The sequence below is a fragment of the Equus caballus genome, chromosome 7, assembly GCF_041296265.1.
Source record: "Equus caballus isolate H_3958 breed thoroughbred chromosome 7, TB-T2T, whole genome shotgun sequence".
Lineage (NCBI taxonomy): Eukaryota > Metazoa > Chordata > Mammalia > Perissodactyla > Equidae > Equus > Equus caballus.
The window spans coordinates 64,708,221-64,727,167 of NC_091690.1; the positions used below are offsets into that span (position 1 = coordinate 64,708,221).

Consider the following 18,947-nt stretch of genomic DNA (forward strand, 5'->3'; position numbering starts at 1 on the left):
CTTGCTTTGTTGTATAGATGGATGCATAGGTTTATCTTGTAGATTCCTTGTCCCAACTGTCAGTCAGCCACTTCACTAACAAGCCCTAGTTCCTTTTAGTGGGGCATGGTATTAGACACCAAAATCCTGGCACTTGGAATGTCAATTGTTAGTGGGGTGACAGTGTTACTAGATCTTTTCAGTCGTCTGTTTAGTTCTTGAATTTTGATATTGAAGGTTTGGATAATGAAAATTCAGATAGGAAGGAATCTGTATTTTAAAAAATACTGAGTTTGTATCACTATTTCCAGTTGAGTTTTAACATTATTGTGTTTTTAAGTGGTTACTTGATTTTATAACTGTATCTTTGTTCTTACACTGAAAATCTTGACTGCCAGTAGCATTTCTTTATCTTACAATAAAGAAAATAATTTCAAAATAAGAGTATCAATATTACTACTGCTAATAAAACTAAATGAAGTTTAAAATTTTTATGATTATTTTTGTACCATAGGTTAATTTTAATGGAAGAATAAATTTAATTACTTTTATGTTGATCTCATTTAATTACTTTCCTTTGTAATATATCTTGTCTCTTTTGCTTTTATCGTAGGTTGATCATTTTGGATTTAATACTGATAAAACTTTTAAGCAGCGGTACCTAATAGCTGATAAACACTGGAAGAAAGATGGTGGGTCAATACTTTTCTACACTGGTAATGAAGGGGACATTACCTGGTTTTGCAATAATACGGTATGTACAGATTTGTGAAGTTCCTGTGCTCAATTTGACTTTTATTATGATAAACTGGGAAAAATGTTTTGCAGTATACATGACCAGTATTACTGTACTTAATTGTGAGGTTCTTTAAAAAGTAACGAAAAGATAAACTCGCTAATAATGGAAAAACAGCAAAAGTACATAAATAGGCAATTCACAAAAGAATCAATATAGATGCCCAGTAAACTTGCCTGTTCAGGCTTAAAGACACATGAAAAGAGTGAAATACTGTTTTTGGACAATTGAATTTTAAAAGATTTTAAAATCCCAGCTTATTTCTAGAGTGAACAAGATATGAGGGAAATGGGCATAGGAATGTTATTGCCTATAATTTTTTTTATTATTATTATGGCCTCTAGAATGGTCTCTAAACACAAGGGCAGGAATTTTTGTATGTTTGTTCAGTGTTGTATTCTCAGAGTACAGGACTGTGCTGGGCATATAGTAGGTGCTCAGTGAGTATTTGTTGATAAAACCTAAATGAAGGCAATGTAAATAAAAAAGCAAGACTGATTGTCAAATAGGAATGGACAAAGGTAAAGTTGGAGCTGTGTTTTAATTTAGCTTACCTGTTCTACCATTTTTCTTTTATTTGTGAGGGTAAAAAAATAGCATAGCTTTCAGCTTGCTTGCCTGCCTATATTTTCTATCATCTTTTGTAATAATACTTAAATCCATTAACAAAACTTAGTTTAGAAAGACACCTGAAAGGAAGAAATTTTTCCATTTTAATATGTCAGAGCTATGGCTGGAAAATCAACCAAAAAGCTAGTCTGTGAATGACCCTAAAGTGGAGACTGAATCATATTTTCTCTACTGCCAATGTCTGGCGTGGTGCCTGGGATTCAGGAGGTCTCAGCAAAGGTTTGTTAAACTGAACTGAATTGAAAGCAAAAATATGAACCCAATTATAGTGTGTTATTGACTTCCACATTTCTGATTATTTCCTTAGGAATGTTAAGAGTCTAAATATATTAGTTGAAAATAATTCCCTGAGAAATGATATCCCAAGATCTCTGTTTCTCTTAGATCAATGACAAATGAAACCAGGACTTATTTTCCATCAGATTCTTGCTCTGTTATTCTGGGAAACAACTGAGGCTGCCTTGTCTCCCTTTTCCTTTCTTGTGTGACTTTTCTTTTATGCCAAGGGCATAGGGCAGCTTCTGTCCAGTTATTTTCTCAGCTCCTGTTCTTTATTATAGGCAGGCAGCTTCCTCCACCAGACCCTGCTGCTTTGACAGGCACTGCAGCATACTGAAGACTTGTGGGGGAATCTCTGACCTCAGGAGTGGTAGGAAGGAAGAGCTACTCAGTGTAGGAAAGGTCCAGAGAACTTGCTAGAGGCAGATCCTACAAGGACAGGTCTTGACATTTTCCCAACCCTAGACACCTTCCTTTACATACTAAAATGTTCCGGTTGTATATTCACATGTTCTGGATGTTCATTCATTAAGAGGCAGTATAGTATAGTAGTCAAGAGTGAAGACTTCAGACAGGCTGATAAGGTTTGAATTCTGGTTTACCACTATGCTGTGTTACTTTGGGCAAGTTTCTTATTCTGTGCCTTAGTTTTCTCATCTGTTAAATGAGTATAGTAATAATATCTAGTACATAGAGTTGTTGTGAGGACTAAATAAGAATGAGGAACTTAGAACAATGCTGGTACAATAATGTTATTAAATGTTATTATATTCTATGGACCCTTTTGAAAAATACCCCTGAAATAGATGCAGGCAAATAATTATTTATTACAATGTGAATCAGTTTAATTAAAATGGTACATCTCAAACCCTGAGGTAAACCACAGAAGTCTGGCTATTTTGATGGATGGTCCTTACCCTTAAAAAGCTCATATTCTGGTAGGCTAAGACACATGTGTAAACAAATATTGCAGCACAGTAATAGAGATCTATACCTAGCACAGTGGTGTTGAGAGGTAGGAGTGATTGGCACTGCCAAGGTGGGACAGGTAGAGGGCTTGCTTGAGCTGCGTGTTACAGGATCTGTAGATAAATGGCAGGGAATGAGCAAGGTGTTAAGAGAGAAAGTGGGGTTTATTGAAACCATCACAGATATCAGGTTAAAGTCTCCATCCTCACATGCATACAGCTCTTAATTGTTCGTTTATTTAATCAAAACAAACAAAAATTTTCAGATGTTCATTGTCCTTGTTAGGGAGGAGCAGCTCATTAAAAAGCAACAGTACATGGGGCTGGCCTGGTGGCGCAGCGGTTAAGTTCACACATTCCGCTTCTTGGTGGCCCAGGGTTCGCCGATTCAGATCTTGGGTGTGGACATGGCACCACTAGGCAAAAGCCATGCTGTGGTAGGCGTCCCACATATAAAGTAGAGGAAGATGGGCCTGGATGTTAGCTCAGGGCCAGTCTTCTTCAGCAAAAAGAGGAGGATTGGCAGTAGTTAGCTCAGGGCTAATCTTCCTCAAAAAGAAAAAGCAACAGTACACTAGGAATGTCAGTTTTAATCTGTGCTAAATCTAAATCTGATTGATGTTGGCTACGTGGAATGCTTTGTTGAGAAGCATTCTGAGGGCACAACTGAGGTGAGTGAAAAAATGAGGCAATTGATGAGCAGCCTTAGGTGTGGGAGTAAGGGGATCTAACAGCACCTGAAGATTGTGCTCTGGAGCCAGAGAGCCTGTGTTTGAATCTTGGTGCTACCACTTTCTAACTGTGTGACTGTCACGGGTTATTTATACTCTTGTGCTTCAGTGTCCTTGCCTGTAAAATGGGGATAATCAAAGTGCCTATCTCTTAGATTGTCATGATAATTAAGTGAATTAATCCATGTAAAGTGTTTAGAACAATGCCTGACATTGTAAATACTCAATTAATATTAGCTGTTGTTAGCTACTATTTATTTTCAAGTAAATAAGATTAATATAAAACCCAAGGGAGAGTCCGGTATGCTTATTTGTACTATTTTCTCTTTTATGTTGTAAATACCTATGAGTAGGTGTCCAACTTAGATATCATTGGCTCTTTCCTAGAATATTTGGTACATAGTACAATTTGAAGACTATTTAGACATAATGTTGATTCTAGGACTAGAGTGTCAATACAAAGAGTTGGAATGACTAGTGGATGGGCAGCTTGAGCTTATTTTTAGCTGTTTCACTCTAATACAGTGTGAGATTGATGTATAACAATGAAACAGCCATTATATCGTTTATCTGTAGAACAAATATAAATTGTGCAGCTCCTCAGAGAGCTCTTTGGTCTGTTTTAACATCCATTTCATATGAATTGTAAAAAGGTTTGATGACTTTTTTCACATCCTAATTTTATCCTGTGAATGAATCCTTTTCTTCCAAGGGGTTCATGTGGGATATGGCTGAGGAACTGAAAGCTATGTTGGTGTTTGCTGAACATCGATACTATGGAGAGTCCCTACCCTTTGGTGCCAACTCATTCAAGGTAAATATACTTTTTACTTTTAAGTTTAAAAGTTTTTTTTTTTTAAGTTTAGAGCATTTTCTAATTACGTGTTCCACTGTGAGAAAGGAATGATAGCTTTAACTTGAACTGCCTGAAATTTCAATAATTTGTATTTAATCTTTCCTTTTATATACGACTTGAACAGACTGAAGCTTTTAAAAACCATATTATTATAATTTCTAATGTTAATCCATTTTTAATTCAGTGTGATAAGGCTGAAGAAGGTGGAGGGGACTTTTCATTGTTTCAGAAATGTCAGTAAACAATTCTGTTTTATAAATTATACGCTTAAATTATTGGGTCTAACACTGGAAAAAATATAATGAACACACAAATGTTTGTTTAATAAGGTGTTTTTCAATAAAATACGATGATCAAAATGAGGACGCATAATCTCTATGATTCAGTGAGGCCAGCTGGCCACTTGGATTTCCCTCTGGCCTTTCCTGTTCTCACAAGGAGCTTTGGCCTTGACCACAGACTCTACGTTGATAAACCAGGACACTTTTTCCTAAACTGACTCACTCATGTGCTTCCCTTGTGATTCTGGCTGTATGGATTTGCTATCTGTACTATTATTTACTTAATATTTTTCTCTAAACAGCTCACTTTTCAAACAGCATTATCTTAACAAGGGCTTTATGTACTAGTTAATTTTTCTAAATTACATTAAAATAAAACAATAAGTATTAAATTCAAAAATGTTTGTGCACTACCTAAGATCGTCATACGCATCACCATCATACACGCCATGCTTTTGGGTAACTTTGAGTTAGAAGAACTTGGGATCAGTCGTTTTCTAGGCTGCCTGTTTAGGAAGGAGTTTTTACTTTTGTTCTCAGAGGTTTTATTATCTCATCTTATAAATAAATAAAATAAATTTAAAAGTCCATGTGTTCTAAATGAAAAGCAACACAATTTGCGGATATTTATTGGGCTGCATGGGAAACTATTCTTTAGCTTTTTCTTTTTCATAATTTTCTGATTAGAGGAGTTGACAGAGCCTAAAACCACTGGTAAGCAGTCAGCTTGTTGCAGATAGAAACCTAATCTCTTCTAGGTCCCTGTGGTTCATACTTTGTTAGCAAAATAGATCTAAGGGCTCTCTTTGATATGCTTTTTTTCTTTCATGTGCTCACAAAATTTGTCAGTAGTATAAGGGATATTACAAATATTATGTGAGGAATAGAAATAAACTTGCATTCAACTACACATAGTGCCATGAAAACTAGAAGTAAAGAGTAGTGACAGGAGCTAGGAAGTCAGAAAGCATACATCTTGGATAAAGGGAAGGCTAAAAGATTAGATGACATACATAGGAAAGGTGGGAACTATGTGATTCTGGAATGTGCCACACGATAGAAGGAGTGAGACCAAAGCGTGAGGATCAAACAGGATAGCCTAATATAGGTATGTGGCTATATTAGTTATCTGTTGCTTCGTCACAATTATACCTCAAACCTTGGTGGCTTAAAATGACAATAACATTATCCCACAATTCCTGTGGGTAAAGAATTAAGAGTGGCTCAGCTAGGTGGTTCTGTTTTAGGGGTCTCATGAGGTTAAGGTGTTAGCTGGTGCTGCAGTCATCTAAAGGCTTGACTGGGGCTGGAGGATCCACAAGAGTGACAAACTGGTGCTGGGTGTTGGCAAGAGGCTTCACTTTGTCTCCTCCTGGGCTTCTCCAAAAGCCTGCTTGTGTGGCCTCATGACATGGTGGCTGAATTCCCTCCAAGTTGGCAAGCCAAGAGAGCAAGGTGGAAACTGCAGTGTTTTTTATGACCTAACATTGAAAGTCACTATCATCACTTTTGCCACATTCTGTTCTTTAGAACCAAGTCACTAAGTCCAGTCCAAGTTCAAAGGGAGAGGAATTAGGCTTCACCTTTTAAAGGGAGACACTTCATTAGCCTCCTCAACTCAGCAGGACTCTGTTTGAGCTCCAGCTTCCTACATTGCAAGAAGGAAACTCTCCCTAGGCGGAGAGCTAAATGATCATGGAACTTACTTCAGGGATCAATGTCTTGTGTTGCCTGTTTTCCAATCCCTGGAAATAGTAGTTGCATAGGTTTTTTTTTTTTTTTTTAAATTCCAATTCTATAGTTATTTACAACAGGCATGCTAATTTGTTCCAGTTGTTGGTATATCAGGCATAATAATAATCTTTCTGATGAGGAAGGATGAATTTTATTTTTACTGAGGATTCTTACTTCAATTTTCCACAGGATTTAGTTTACCTTTGCCCATATGGTAGCCATTTTAAATGTGTCAAGATCTGAAATAAAAGTTCTAATATAGTAGTTGTCTCTTAAGCTTAGTATTGTATATCATCACATTTGCTGTTAAATATTGCTTACTTTGTTTCTGCTCTTTCTATAACCTCAACAAGGTCTTTGGTAAATAGCGTTTAATAGAAATTACATTTGAATGCAAAATACATTATGTTCTTCCCACAAACTTAAAATCGCTTTTTCTTGAGTGGTTTAAATCAGCATTGCTATTTCTCTGATCTGGCATTTTAACTCAATTGCCTAGAAATTCTATTTGGAGAAGAGCTTATCTGACTCTGGCTTTTTTCAGGATCTGTGCTATGCCTAAGCTGCTGTTATGTGCACATTTATATCCATGTTCTTTGTTATTTTTCTTTAGGATTCCACACACTTGAATTTTCTGACATCAGAACAAGCTCTGGCCGATTTTGCAAAGTTAATCAAACACTTGAAAAGAACAGTCCCAGGAGCTAAAAATCAACCTGTCATTGCCCTAGGGGGCTCTTACGGTGGCATGCTTGCAGCCTGGTTCAGGATGAAATATCCTCATATGGTGGTTGGGTAAATGCATTTATGTTTGACATGAACACTTCTTAATGATTGTCAAGGCAAATCTAGAGATTTGTTTTGGGTAAAACGTTCCATTCTATTGTACTGAGATTTCTAGTTTCTATCTCATTGAGTTCCATTATTTTTCTTACCATTTTTGTTCAGTATCAGTTTCAATTTTAGAACGTTAATTCATTGAGTTACATTTTTTTCTTTTTTTCCTTCTTTGTTTTTCTTACTGTTTAGAGCTCTTGCATCCTCTGCCCCCATCTGGCAGTTTGAGGATTTGGTACCTTGTGGTGTATTTATGGAGATTGTAACTGCAGATTTTAGGAAAAGTGGCCCAAATTGTTCAGAGAGCATCCGCAGGTCCTGGGATGCCATTAGACGACTCACAAGTACGGGTAAGCTTTAAATAAAACAATAGAATCATGGATTTTTTAATCTTTCACTTGTTAAATTCAACACTTCCCACTTCTTTAGTAAACTTTTTATTTAAGTATAACATACAGAAAGGCACACAAATTAAAGTACATAGCTTGATGAACTTTCACAAAGGAAATATGTTGCGTAATCAGCATTCAGATCAAGAAATCCTCTTGTGCCCTTCCCAGTCACTACCTCTGCACCTCCCGGGCTAATCATTCTCCTAATTTCTAGAATCATAGATTAATTTTGCTCTTGAATTTTTTAGTAATTGGAATTGCATACTGTGTATTTTTTTGTCTACTGTCTTTTGCTCAATGCTGTGTTTGTTGGCTGCATCCATTTGTTTTATTTAGCTGTAGTTTATGCATTCTCATTGCTCTATAGTGTTCCATTTGTTTGTTTATTTATTCTAATGTTATCTTTAAAGGGGGAATAATTCTGGTAAGCTCCACGAGGATAGGCAACTTGTCTATTATGGGATTATCCAGTTGCTCTAAAAATATTTTGTTGAATGTTGAAAAAGTATTCTTGAAGATATGGTAGAAGGTTGAGTTTTCTAAAATACCAAGTGAAGAATAAATTATCTGCAAAGCCTTCTGTTGAGTAGTGCCTTTTATATTCTAACAATGTGATTCTTTTCTCAGGCCCTGGCTTGCATTGGCTTTCTGAAGCCCTTCGCTTATGCAGCCCATTAACAAATTCTCAGGATGTCGAGCACTTGAAAGACTGGATCACTGAAACCTGGGTAAATCTGGCAATGGTGGACTACCCTTACGAGTCTAACTTTTTACAGCCTTTGCCTGCTTGGCCGATCAAGGTAAGAGGAAAATGTCCTTTCATTACTTTTAATAACGTATTTCTCATTTTTGTGTGTGTATTCTCTGACTTTCAGCATCAGAGGAAGTCCCAGTGACATAAGGGCTCTGGAGTTAGTCAGTCTTGGCTGGAATCCTGGCTTCTGTCACTTTCTGGTTCCTCAACCTTGGGCATGTTACTTAATTGTTCTGAACCTCAGTTTCCTCATTTGAATAATGGAGATAAAATGTGTAGGTTACAGAGTTATATGAATTAGAAATAAAACCAGTAGTTGCTGTTAATGGAATAATTACTCTGTACCAAGTCCTGTACTGTACACTTTGCATACACAAGTTATTTAATCTTTGTGATATATATAAGACACATAGAGCTATGTAATACACGGTCAATGCTTAATAAGTGGCAACTGTATTTAGTCAACTGCTAACACATTCTAAGTGCTACACACATCATAAATGGGTGATCCCCATGCAGCAAGGTGGAGTGGAAAGAGCACTGACTTGCATCCTGAAGGCGAAGGTCTGATCCAGAACTACCATTTACTAGATGTGCAATCTTGAGCAAGGCACTCTTCTTCCCCAAGCCTCCACATCTTCCTCTGCAGAACGAGATAACGATACGTACGTACTTGATAGGGTTTATTTTCTGAGGATCAAATAAAATATTGGAAGTGAAAACACTCTGGAAAGTGTAAAGACACATTACACCATAAATTTTAGGGTTCTTTTCATGCCAAAATTGTTTATTGTGTAGGCTCTTGTTAAGCATTCCTTTGTAAAGACCAGTCCTCTTAATTTTAAAAACAAAGGCTGGCCAACCAATCAGGCAAGAAAAAGGAATAAAAGGAATCCAAATAGGGAGGGAAGAAGTGAAACTCTCGCTGTTTGCAGAGGACATGATCTTATATATAGAAAACCCCAAAGAATCCATTGGAAAACTGTTAGAAGTAATCAACAACTACAGCAAAGTTGCAGGGTATAAAATCAATTTGCATAAATCAGTAGCATTTGTATACTCCAGTAATGAACCAACAGAAAAAGAACTCAAGAATACAATACCATTCACAATCGCAACAAAAAGAATAAAATACCTTGGGGTAAATTTAACTAAGGAAGTGAAGGACCTATATAATGAAAATTACAAGGCCTTTCTGAGAGAATTGGATGACGACATAAGGAGATGGAAAGACATTCCATGTACATGGATTGGAAGAATAAACATAGTTAAAATGTCCGTTCTACCTAAAGCAATCTACAGATTCAACGCCATCCCAATCAGAATCCCAATGACATTCTTTACAGAATTAGAACAAAGAATCCTAAAATTCATATGGGGCAACAAAAGACCCCGAATTTCTAAAGCAATCCTGAGAAAAAAGAACAAAACGGGAGGCATCACAATCCCTGACTTCAAAACGTACTACAAAGCTACAGTAATCAAAACAGCATGGTACTGGTACAAAAACAGGTGCACAGATCAATGGAACAGAATTGAAAGCCCAGAAATAAAACCACCCATCTATGGACAGCTTATCTTTGACAAAGGAGCTGAGGGCATACAATGGAGAAAAAAAGGTCTTTTCAACAAATGGTGCTGGGAAAACTGGAAAGCCACATGTAAAAGAATGAAAATTGACCATTCTTTTTCACCATTCACCAAAATAAACTCAAAATGGATTAAAGATCTAAAGGTGAGACCTGAAACCATAAGGCTTCTGGAAGAAAACGTAGGCAGTACACTCTTTGACATCAGTAGTAAAAGGATCTTTTCGGACACCATGCCTTCTCAGAGAAGGGAAACAATAGAAAGAATAAACAAATGGGACTTCATCAGATTAAAGAGCTTCTTCAAGGCAAATGAAAACAGGATTGAAACAAAAAAACAATCCACTAACTGGGAAAAAATATTTGCAAGTCATATATCTGACAAAGGCTTAATATCCATAATATATAAAGAACTCTCGCAACTCAACAACAAAACATCAAACAACCCAATCAAAAAATGGGCTGGAGACATGAACAGACATTTCTCCAGAGAAGATATACTGATGGCCAATAGGCACATGAAAAGATGCTCATCATCGCTGATCATCAGGGAAATGCAAATCAAAACTACACTAAGATATCACCTTACACCCGTTAGAATGACAAAAATATCTGAAACTAATAGCAACAAATGTTGGAGAAGTTGCGGAGAAAAAGGAACCCTCATACACTGCTGGTGGGAATGCAAACTGGTGCAGCCACTATGGAAAACAGTATGGAGATTCCTCAAAAAATTAAAAATAGAACTACCATACGATCCAGCCATCCCACTACTGGGTATTTATCCAAAGAGCTTGAAGTCAGCAATCCCAAAAGTCCTGTGCACCCCAATGTTCATTGCAGCACTGTTTACAATAGCCAAGACGTGGAAGCAACCTAAGTGTCCAGCAACAGACGAATGGATAAAGAAGATGTGGTACATATATACAATGGAATACTACTCAGCTGCAAAACAGAACAAAATCATTCCATTTGCAATAACATGGATGGACCTTGAGAGAATTATGTTAAGTGAAATAAGCCAGCGAGAGAAAGATAATCTGTGTATGACTCCACTCATATGAGGAATTTAAAATTATGGACTAAGAACAGTTTAGTGGATACCAGGGGAAAGGTGGGGTGGGGGTGGGCACAAAGGGTGAAGTGGTGCACCTACAACATGACTGACAAACATTAATGTACAATTGAAATTTCACAAGATTGTAACCTATCAATAACTCAATTAAAAAAAAAACACAAAGGCTGGCCAACTTGAAGGTAATTAAGTTTAGAGAATAAAACTGACTTTACAACTAGAATGAGTGCTGGAAATATAAATAGAATTGGTAATGAGAAGTAGCTTTCAAAAGTACTTTTAATGTAGCTGTCCTTTTGAACCATTAAATGCACACCTTGCTTAAAACTCTGTAACCCAAATGGAACAAGGTCATTTGCTATTAGAGATGTTTTTCTGCATCCAAAAAGTAGAATGACTAGTGGGTGTCTTGCACATAGCAGGCCAAAGGTAAATGTGTATTTAATTAAATTGAATTTTGACAACACGAAGTTATTTAAAAGAGTGGCTGTCTTTCATGGAAAGAAAACCTGGATCAAAATAGTGAGAAAAAAGTAAATCAAAACCAGTTACTCTCCATAAATGTCCATGTGCTAATAACGCATTATCCTTCTATATTATTTTGCTATTTCCAAAGCACTTTCATATACACTATCTCATTTAATCCTCACAAAAATACTGTGGGAAAAAGAGGTATAATCCTAGTTTTATGGAGAGGATATTGAAGCTCCACTAATAGGTGGCAGAAGTGGGATTTGAACTTAGGTCTGCCATTGTTAAGAGAATTATGATCTTCTGCCACACTGTCCTGGATTAGGAGAAGACTTGATTGAAGGTTTGGGTGGATTCCTAGCCACAGTGTGATAGTTACCAGATTTAATGGTACTCTGTGTACAAAGTGAGAATTACCTTTGCATCTTTGTGCCCATTTGAAGAACAAATGACTCGTCAGGTGATAAAAACATACAGGGAACTCCCCTGTTATTTAGAAGAGGGGTTGGCAGAGTATCTGTAAAGGACTAAAGGGTAAAGATTTTAGGCTTTGTGGGCTGTCCAGTTTGTGTCACAGTTACTCAGCTCTGCAGCTATAGCAAGAAGGTTGCCATAGACAATATATAAATGAATGAGGATGACTGTATTCCAGTAATGCTTTATTTATAAAACAGGCAGTAGGCTGGATTTGGCCTGGGGGCTGTAGTTTGCCAACCCCCTGATTTAGAAAAAAAGCCAGAGGAATACAGCTTAATGTTGTTTTGTTTATGATTTTGAACAGTGAACAGTCTAACTTTGGTTTTCTCCCACTTCTTTAACGTTCCTTTTGAGATAGTTTGTGGTTGAGTCTTAAATGTAAATAAATATTCTGCCCTTTCTCTCTCCTAAATAAACAGTCAAAACCAATGGAGTATATCTCAAACATTTTGTCATCTGTTTTGATTTAGTGTAATCCTTCTTTTACCTTTTGTATATATACATTATAAAAGTCTATTTTTAAGGCAAAATAACTTCGTGGCTTTGCCTCACAATCACCTTTTACTTCTTTTAGCCAGGACTAGTTCTTGTTGTTTTCTTCAGTCATTTCTTACTGACTTCATCCTTTCTTTTGACATATTAAGGAATTCTTGATTACTTATAATATATATATATATGATTCTGTTTCCTGCCTACATCTCACTAAAAGTAATCTCTCTTTGCCTCTTGATTGAGAAACTTCCATTACCTACATCCATCTCCAGTTTCATCCTATCTGATTTCAGAATTTTTCCACGACATGTCTCCCTCTCAAACTTGTAGCTTCAGATCACTTTCTTTCACTGTTCATTCTTTTTCTCCTTTCTTGACCCCCTCTCTGTTCTCCCAGCCCACTAATCCCTGGAACACTGCACAGTTGGGGACCGCTCTTTCACTTGGATAGTTCCATTTAACCAGGACTCCTCCTCCCTCTGATACACTTCCTCCTTTTTAAAGGGCTGACAAACAGCCGTCCTTTTCTGAGTCTGTAACTCAGGCTTAGGATGGTGATATAATATGTAGCAGTTGGGTTATGAAAAAAGCAGGTGATTTCCAATTCTTCCTGGACCGTGCACAGTTCTGAAGGATGCATAGGCAGCGACTGAATGCCATTTTCCGTGTCAACTCAAGTATCGTTCTTTTTAATTTGTCTTTGGTCTTTGCACGATCAGACTCCATTTGCTTTTGTTTACTGTTAACAGAAGCTGCAACATTCATGCAGAAATAATCATGGACTTGGCTGATAGAACACAAGGAAGAAGAGAAAAGGAAAATAGAAAATCCCTCTGTCATTTGACTGCTCTGTCAGCATAAAAACAACTAGACCTCTTTTTAGCTTAAAGAGCAGTTTTAAAGGATACTGTAGAGTTTGTTTATTTTGGAATCATTTTTTAGCTGATAGCTCACCAAATCTTTTGGCTTAGGCTTCTGAACATTCAGATAGATAGTGTGAAATAATAAGACATAAGGAGGAAAATCTCTTCCGTTTGTCTTGGTGTTTGATAATGTATGCGACCTCTCTGGGTGGTTTAAGCGGTTTAGGTGCATCCTATGAAAAGGGAGCTTTTAATGACAAAACTAATGTGATTATCTGAGTGAGTGTGAGAGGGGTATTGAAACCTTAGTGAAAGAAAATCTGTTAGAAAAGCTGAATGTATCTGCTTAATCCTTTCTCTAATGTGGATGGACCATACTCTTTGAGAGGAGATTGGTCTTTTTTTTTTAAACCTATCTTCTGTCCTCTTTCTTAAAAAAATTTTTTTTGCTTCCTTTTTGTTTCTCTTATTCAAATGCTTATTCTCATAGGTAGAGGACACTTAAGCTTTTAAACAAATCATTATCTTTCTCTAGTGTACATGGGGTCAAAGGGCAGAACCTAAGTATTTGGGTGCAGAGCTGATGAGTTTGGTACTAAGGTTGGAATGTTCTGCTATGTCCACAATTTCTAGACTCTTTAAAACCAGAATTATTAAAGTGGGCTTCTAATGTTCTTTTTCAGTTTTTCCTGAATGTTCACCTTCGTTCTAGGAAATAGAAAGTGAATTAAATCAGTCAATTTTATGTGATTCTTGAGCCTCATATTACTCTACTGTTGGATTACATAATAAAAAAGTTTTATGATTTTATATTGCCACAGAATCCCTTCTACCTAAGTTTTTACCTAAAAGAAACTTAGAAATATATAAAAACAATTTAAGAATAAAAACAATATTTGTTTAAAAAATTAAGCATGAGACTACAGGTATATTTAAGCACTCTTTGTGTTGTTATTTGTCTCTTACACTATAACCTCAAAGTTGAGGATGTGCAGTGTGGTGGTTACAAATGGAAGCTTCATAGTGAGTCTGCATTTGAATCTCAGCTCAGCCACTTTCCGGCTGTGTGGCTTTGGGCAAGTTTCTTAACCTCTCTGTGCTTTAATTTCCTTATCTGCAAAATGGGAATGATAGTAATTGTAACGTTTATTAGGGTCATTGTGAAGATTTAATAGAACCCGGTGTATAGTAAGCACTAAGTCAATGCTAGTTATATAATAATAATAACAGTAGCTGTTATTGTTATATAATATTAAGGAGACAGATTGTTATACCAGGACTTTGTTGCCAAAGTCTGGATTCAGAACCTATATTCATAGTTTTTAAATTGTGTATCTGTAGCCAGATGTGTCTGATCTTGTTTCCTCCTCTGTGAAATGGGGATGGTCATTATGTTTCTCCACGAGTCATTGTAAGAAAGTACCTGACCTCAAGGAACATTCAGTATTTGTACTAGCAGCCTCAGCTGCCCCCGTATCGTGAGTTTATGGCATAAGTAGGAATGCTATGCCTTATATAGAAATTGTTTAGAAGACTGTTTGTTAGTGTCCGCAAAATAAATAGAAAGTATAGTACAGGGGCTACTTCGGTGTTGAGTATTTTGGATGGAAGTGGTTGGCAGGGACTCTTTGCTTGTTGTCTGATTAGATCACAGCCCCTAAGTGAACAATCAACAGACCAAGTGCTTGCCCTCGTCAAGTGGGTAATAACTGCAAATTATCAGGCCTAAGCTGAAGTGAGTATTATATGAGGTTGAACCAAATATACTGATATTTGACTGTTTGACTTATAAACATGGCAGTTTTACATAGTTAAACTTAACATTCACATAAATGTTTTGTGCATCTTACAGATCTTTAATAAAAGTACATGAATATCTCCTTTTGAATTACTGCAGTCTTTGAATAAGCATGGGAATAAGCATGGGAAAACTGAGGTTTTGCTAGTATGACTTCAGTATTTTTTGGAAAACTTCTTTCTTTGTTACCAGAATTGTTAAGGAAATGCATAGAGATTCACAGAGATTGTGTTTTTTTATGCTAGAGGATGATTCATGGACTCACAGAATCTTTGAGTTAGAAAGTAACTTTAGAACCACCTAAAATGACAAAATTCCCTTAGTAAATTTGCAAATATTTTGCAAACAAGTTTTAAGTGCTATTTTTCAGGCCTTTTGTCTAGTGAACTGGTAGAATTATAAATTGGTGCTTCCTTTCTATAAGGCAGTTTCATAGGATGTATCAAAGCCCTTAAAAATATTTATTTCCTTTGAACCAGTAATTCCTCTAAGAATTTATCTCAAGAAAACAGTTAAGGGTATATGTAAAGATTTAGCCCCAAGGATATTTATTGTGACCTTATATGTAATAATGAAAGATTGGGAATGGTACAAATGGCCAATTGTTGGGTTTATTGAACTATTCCTTAACTCCCCATCCTGATTGCCCGCCTCTGGATTTTCTCATGTTGGTCAGTGTCCCTCCTAAAGTGTGATGCTCAGAACTGGATCCACTACTCCAAGGGTGCTCTGACTTCAGAGAGGACAGTAGGCTCAGGATTGCCCTTAATCTGGACATGGAATTTCCAACAGCAGCGGCCAAGTTTCTGACCATGATGTTCTGTCTGTGTAACTGGGGCTGCCGAAGCCCAAGAACTGTCAGCCGGTGCCAGTCCCCAGCCACGCTTGTATCTTTTAAGGAGTGACAGTAACTGCTATTTACAGAGATGGCTATTCATGAGGACTCCTTTTCTTTGCCTGACAGAGGCCCAGTGTTGTAGCTCTGAGAGGAGATCTGATGCCAGTGTGTGAGTCACACCTACTTGCTGCTATTTTCTAGAGTTTTAGGCCACTTGTTAGTTACTGCACATCAGCTCCCCCTTTTCCACCCTGCCCAGCTTGCATTGTCACCCTGCCTCATCTACCATGCTGTGCTTGAGTGCTCTTCTCTGCGTTCCATGGGTCTGCTTCATAGCTTTATGCTGCACTTTGAAGGAACTGTGTCCACTGTTGGTGTCCACATTCAGGAAAGTGCTGATCAACTGTTGGCAATAGATAGTTGAATAAATTCTGTGATTGGTTCTTGATTTCCATATTTTCTTGAGTATTTCTCATTGGCAGACTTCTTAGGAACATTTTCTGTGAAGAGTGCTATGCAGTTAGGCATTTTTTTGATTTACCACGAATACTCAAGAGTTGTCAGAGTGTAAAACACTGTATTGCCTTTTATCTTCAACTTGCATTTCCTTATTGCTTTAGGCTTTATAGTTTGTGAAGTTCTCAGTTTAGCTCAATTCTGTTTCTTTATGTGTACTCTAAGCCCTATACCCCCCCATATTCTTATGACCTAACATTACTTCTTTAAGGCATCTCCAGTTATTTGGACGTCTTCATTTCTGACTTTTCTCACTCAGCATTTCCAGAAATTTATTGAGAATAATGCACACTCTGTCTCCCTTTTGGAAAGTCATGTTGCAGTTTAGCTCTGAGAAATCCTGCAGTCAAGAGAACTGTCCCCATTTGCTAATAGATTTCCTAAAATTATTTTGCTGTGAAACCTTTTTTTCACAAAGTACCATAGAAATATTGTTGTGCCAAACACATTTGGGGAGAGGCATTGAATTTTCCCTGTGACTCACTTTCTCTGTCTTTTCAAGCTTGCCTTTTTTTCAGGAAGGTGTTGCTGGAAGCTGATCCTAAGCAAAACTGTGAAGAGAGGCTGGATTTGCTTATGGTCGCTCACCTTCTCTCTCAGTGTCCTCTTTTCCTGACTGGGAGCACATCCTCAGCCCAGGCTTGTTGCTTCTGCTGCCCAGAATCTTTCTCTGAAGTGAGGGTAACTGGGCTCTTTCTTTCCTGTCTCCTTCTTCTCTGGACTTATCTCTTTTTTGTCAGAACTTGCCTGTTGTATATATCTTTTCCATGTGAAATGAGAAAGGACCAGATCACTGAATTTGTGTCAAGATGTTAATAGAGGAAGCAAACCTAATGTGTTTGCCTTGCCATTTGGGCTATTTGCAGTTTTACAAGGGGATACTACCTAAGCTGTGTAGCATAATGGAAAAGATGTATATTTCAAAACCAGAGAGACTTGGGGTTGAAGGTAGGTCCTACCATTTACTAGCTGGATGACCTTGAATAAAGTGATTTAACCTAAGAATCAATTTCTTCATGTAAATAGTGAGCAATAATATATCTGATAGGCTTGTTTGAGGATTAAATGATGTGACGGTTGTAAACCCAGAGCACAATGATCAGTAGCTATTGTTGTTGTTGTTATTCAGTTATGATTCCATTGCCTGTGATTTTTTTCCCCATTTTCTTGTGAAAAATTTCAAACACAGAAAAGTTGAAATAATTGGATAGTGAACACTCATAAACCTACCACTTAAATTCTATAAATAATATTTTTCTATATTTGACATCACATATATATTTACCTATTCATCCTTCTATCTATCCTTCATTCCTTCTTTTTTTTAAATACATTTCAAAGTAAGTTGCAGACATCAATACACTTCCTCCTAAATACTTTAGCTTTAACATCATTAGCTAGAGTTCAATATTTGTGTATGATATTTTTTGAGGTAAAATTTACATATAGTGAAATGCACAGATTGTAAGTGTACTGTTTGTTGTGTAACCCAGACCCCTATGAATATATAGAGTATTTCCGTACCCCTGAAAGTTCCCCATGCCCCTGTGTAGTCACTGCCTTCACTCCCAACCTTGAGTATTGCCTGGGATTTTTAGTACTAGAATTTCAGGCACTGATTATAGTCTAGTGATTGGAGTATCAGGAAGCTGGGGAGCTGTCTGATGTGCTTCTTATCACACACCACAGATGTTGGAGCTTGGTGTAGTTTTTCCATAAGAAATTTTATAAATTTCTTATTTTCCTAAAAATTTAATCATTGATTCAGTAAACAGTTAGTTGCCTGGTACTTTGCTAAGTGCTGAGGGAAACATTCTGGAATGAAATGAGCGCAGTACAGTGTTGTAGGAGCTCTGATAGAAATAGGCAAGAGTATAGTGGAGGCACAAAGAAGGGAGTGATTTAGGTTTTCCCAACTTGAGGGCATAGACAACAATGGCCTCATAGAGAAGATGATACTTGAGCTGAGTTTTGTGAAAGATGGGTTGGTGTTTGCCAGACATTAGTCGAATGGGAGAGCAGGAAAAGGGCATTCCAGGCTAAGCAAAGGCACAGAGGAGGGAAGGAGCTCCGTGTGGGGGAAATGGTTTTACTAGGCTAGAGCAAAGGCCGCAGACGATGAGGCTAGAGTGGTAGGTAAGGAGGACTTTGCATACCATGCGGATAATTTTGGTTTACTTCTAGAGTGTGGGGAGTAATTTAAAAGGTTTATTCATTTATGAAGGGGATTATACTCAAGAGATAGAAGTTGTCAAGCAATGGAGTAAGATGCTTTAGATTGTTTTATGATCAAATCAAAATCATATTTTTTCTTTGTTTTATAAAATTTTGATTTTATATTTATAATCTGACTTTTCCCCCTTTTCTCTCTCTAAAATGACAGGTAGTATGCCAGTATTTGAAAAATCCCAATGTATCTGATCCACAGTTGCTGGAGAATATTTTCCAAGCTCTGAATGTGTATTACAATTATTCAGGCCAGGTGAAATGCCTGAATATGTCAGAGACAGCAACTAGAAGTCTGGGATCCCTGGGTTGGAGCTATCAGGTAAGTGTGTGTAATTCCCCTAAGTGGAACTTCCTTTTCACTG

General features: G+C 37.1%; 1 protein-coding gene across 6 annotated transcripts in view; it reads left to right on the forward strand.

Annotated features, from left to right (window-relative positions):
• The window catches only part of PRCP (prolylcarboxypeptidase), a 63,835-nt gene that overhangs the window by 33,862 nt on the left and 11,026 nt on the right, over window positions 1–18,947 (forward strand). For all 6 annotated transcript variants that reach the window (XM_005612007.4, XM_014741841.3, XM_070273254.1 and 3 more), the window contains 6 exons: window positions 593–733; window positions 4,096–4,197; window positions 6,868–7,049; window positions 7,284–7,441; window positions 8,111–8,283; window positions 18,740–18,904. In XM_005612007.4, coding sequence (XP_005612064.2) covers window positions 593–733; window positions 4,096–4,197; window positions 6,868–7,049; window positions 7,284–7,441; window positions 8,111–8,283; window positions 18,740–18,904 — 921 coding nt within the window. The remainder of the gene's footprint in view (window positions 1–592; window positions 734–4,095; window positions 4,198–6,867; window positions 7,050–7,283; window positions 7,442–8,110; window positions 8,284–18,739; window positions 18,905–18,947) is intronic.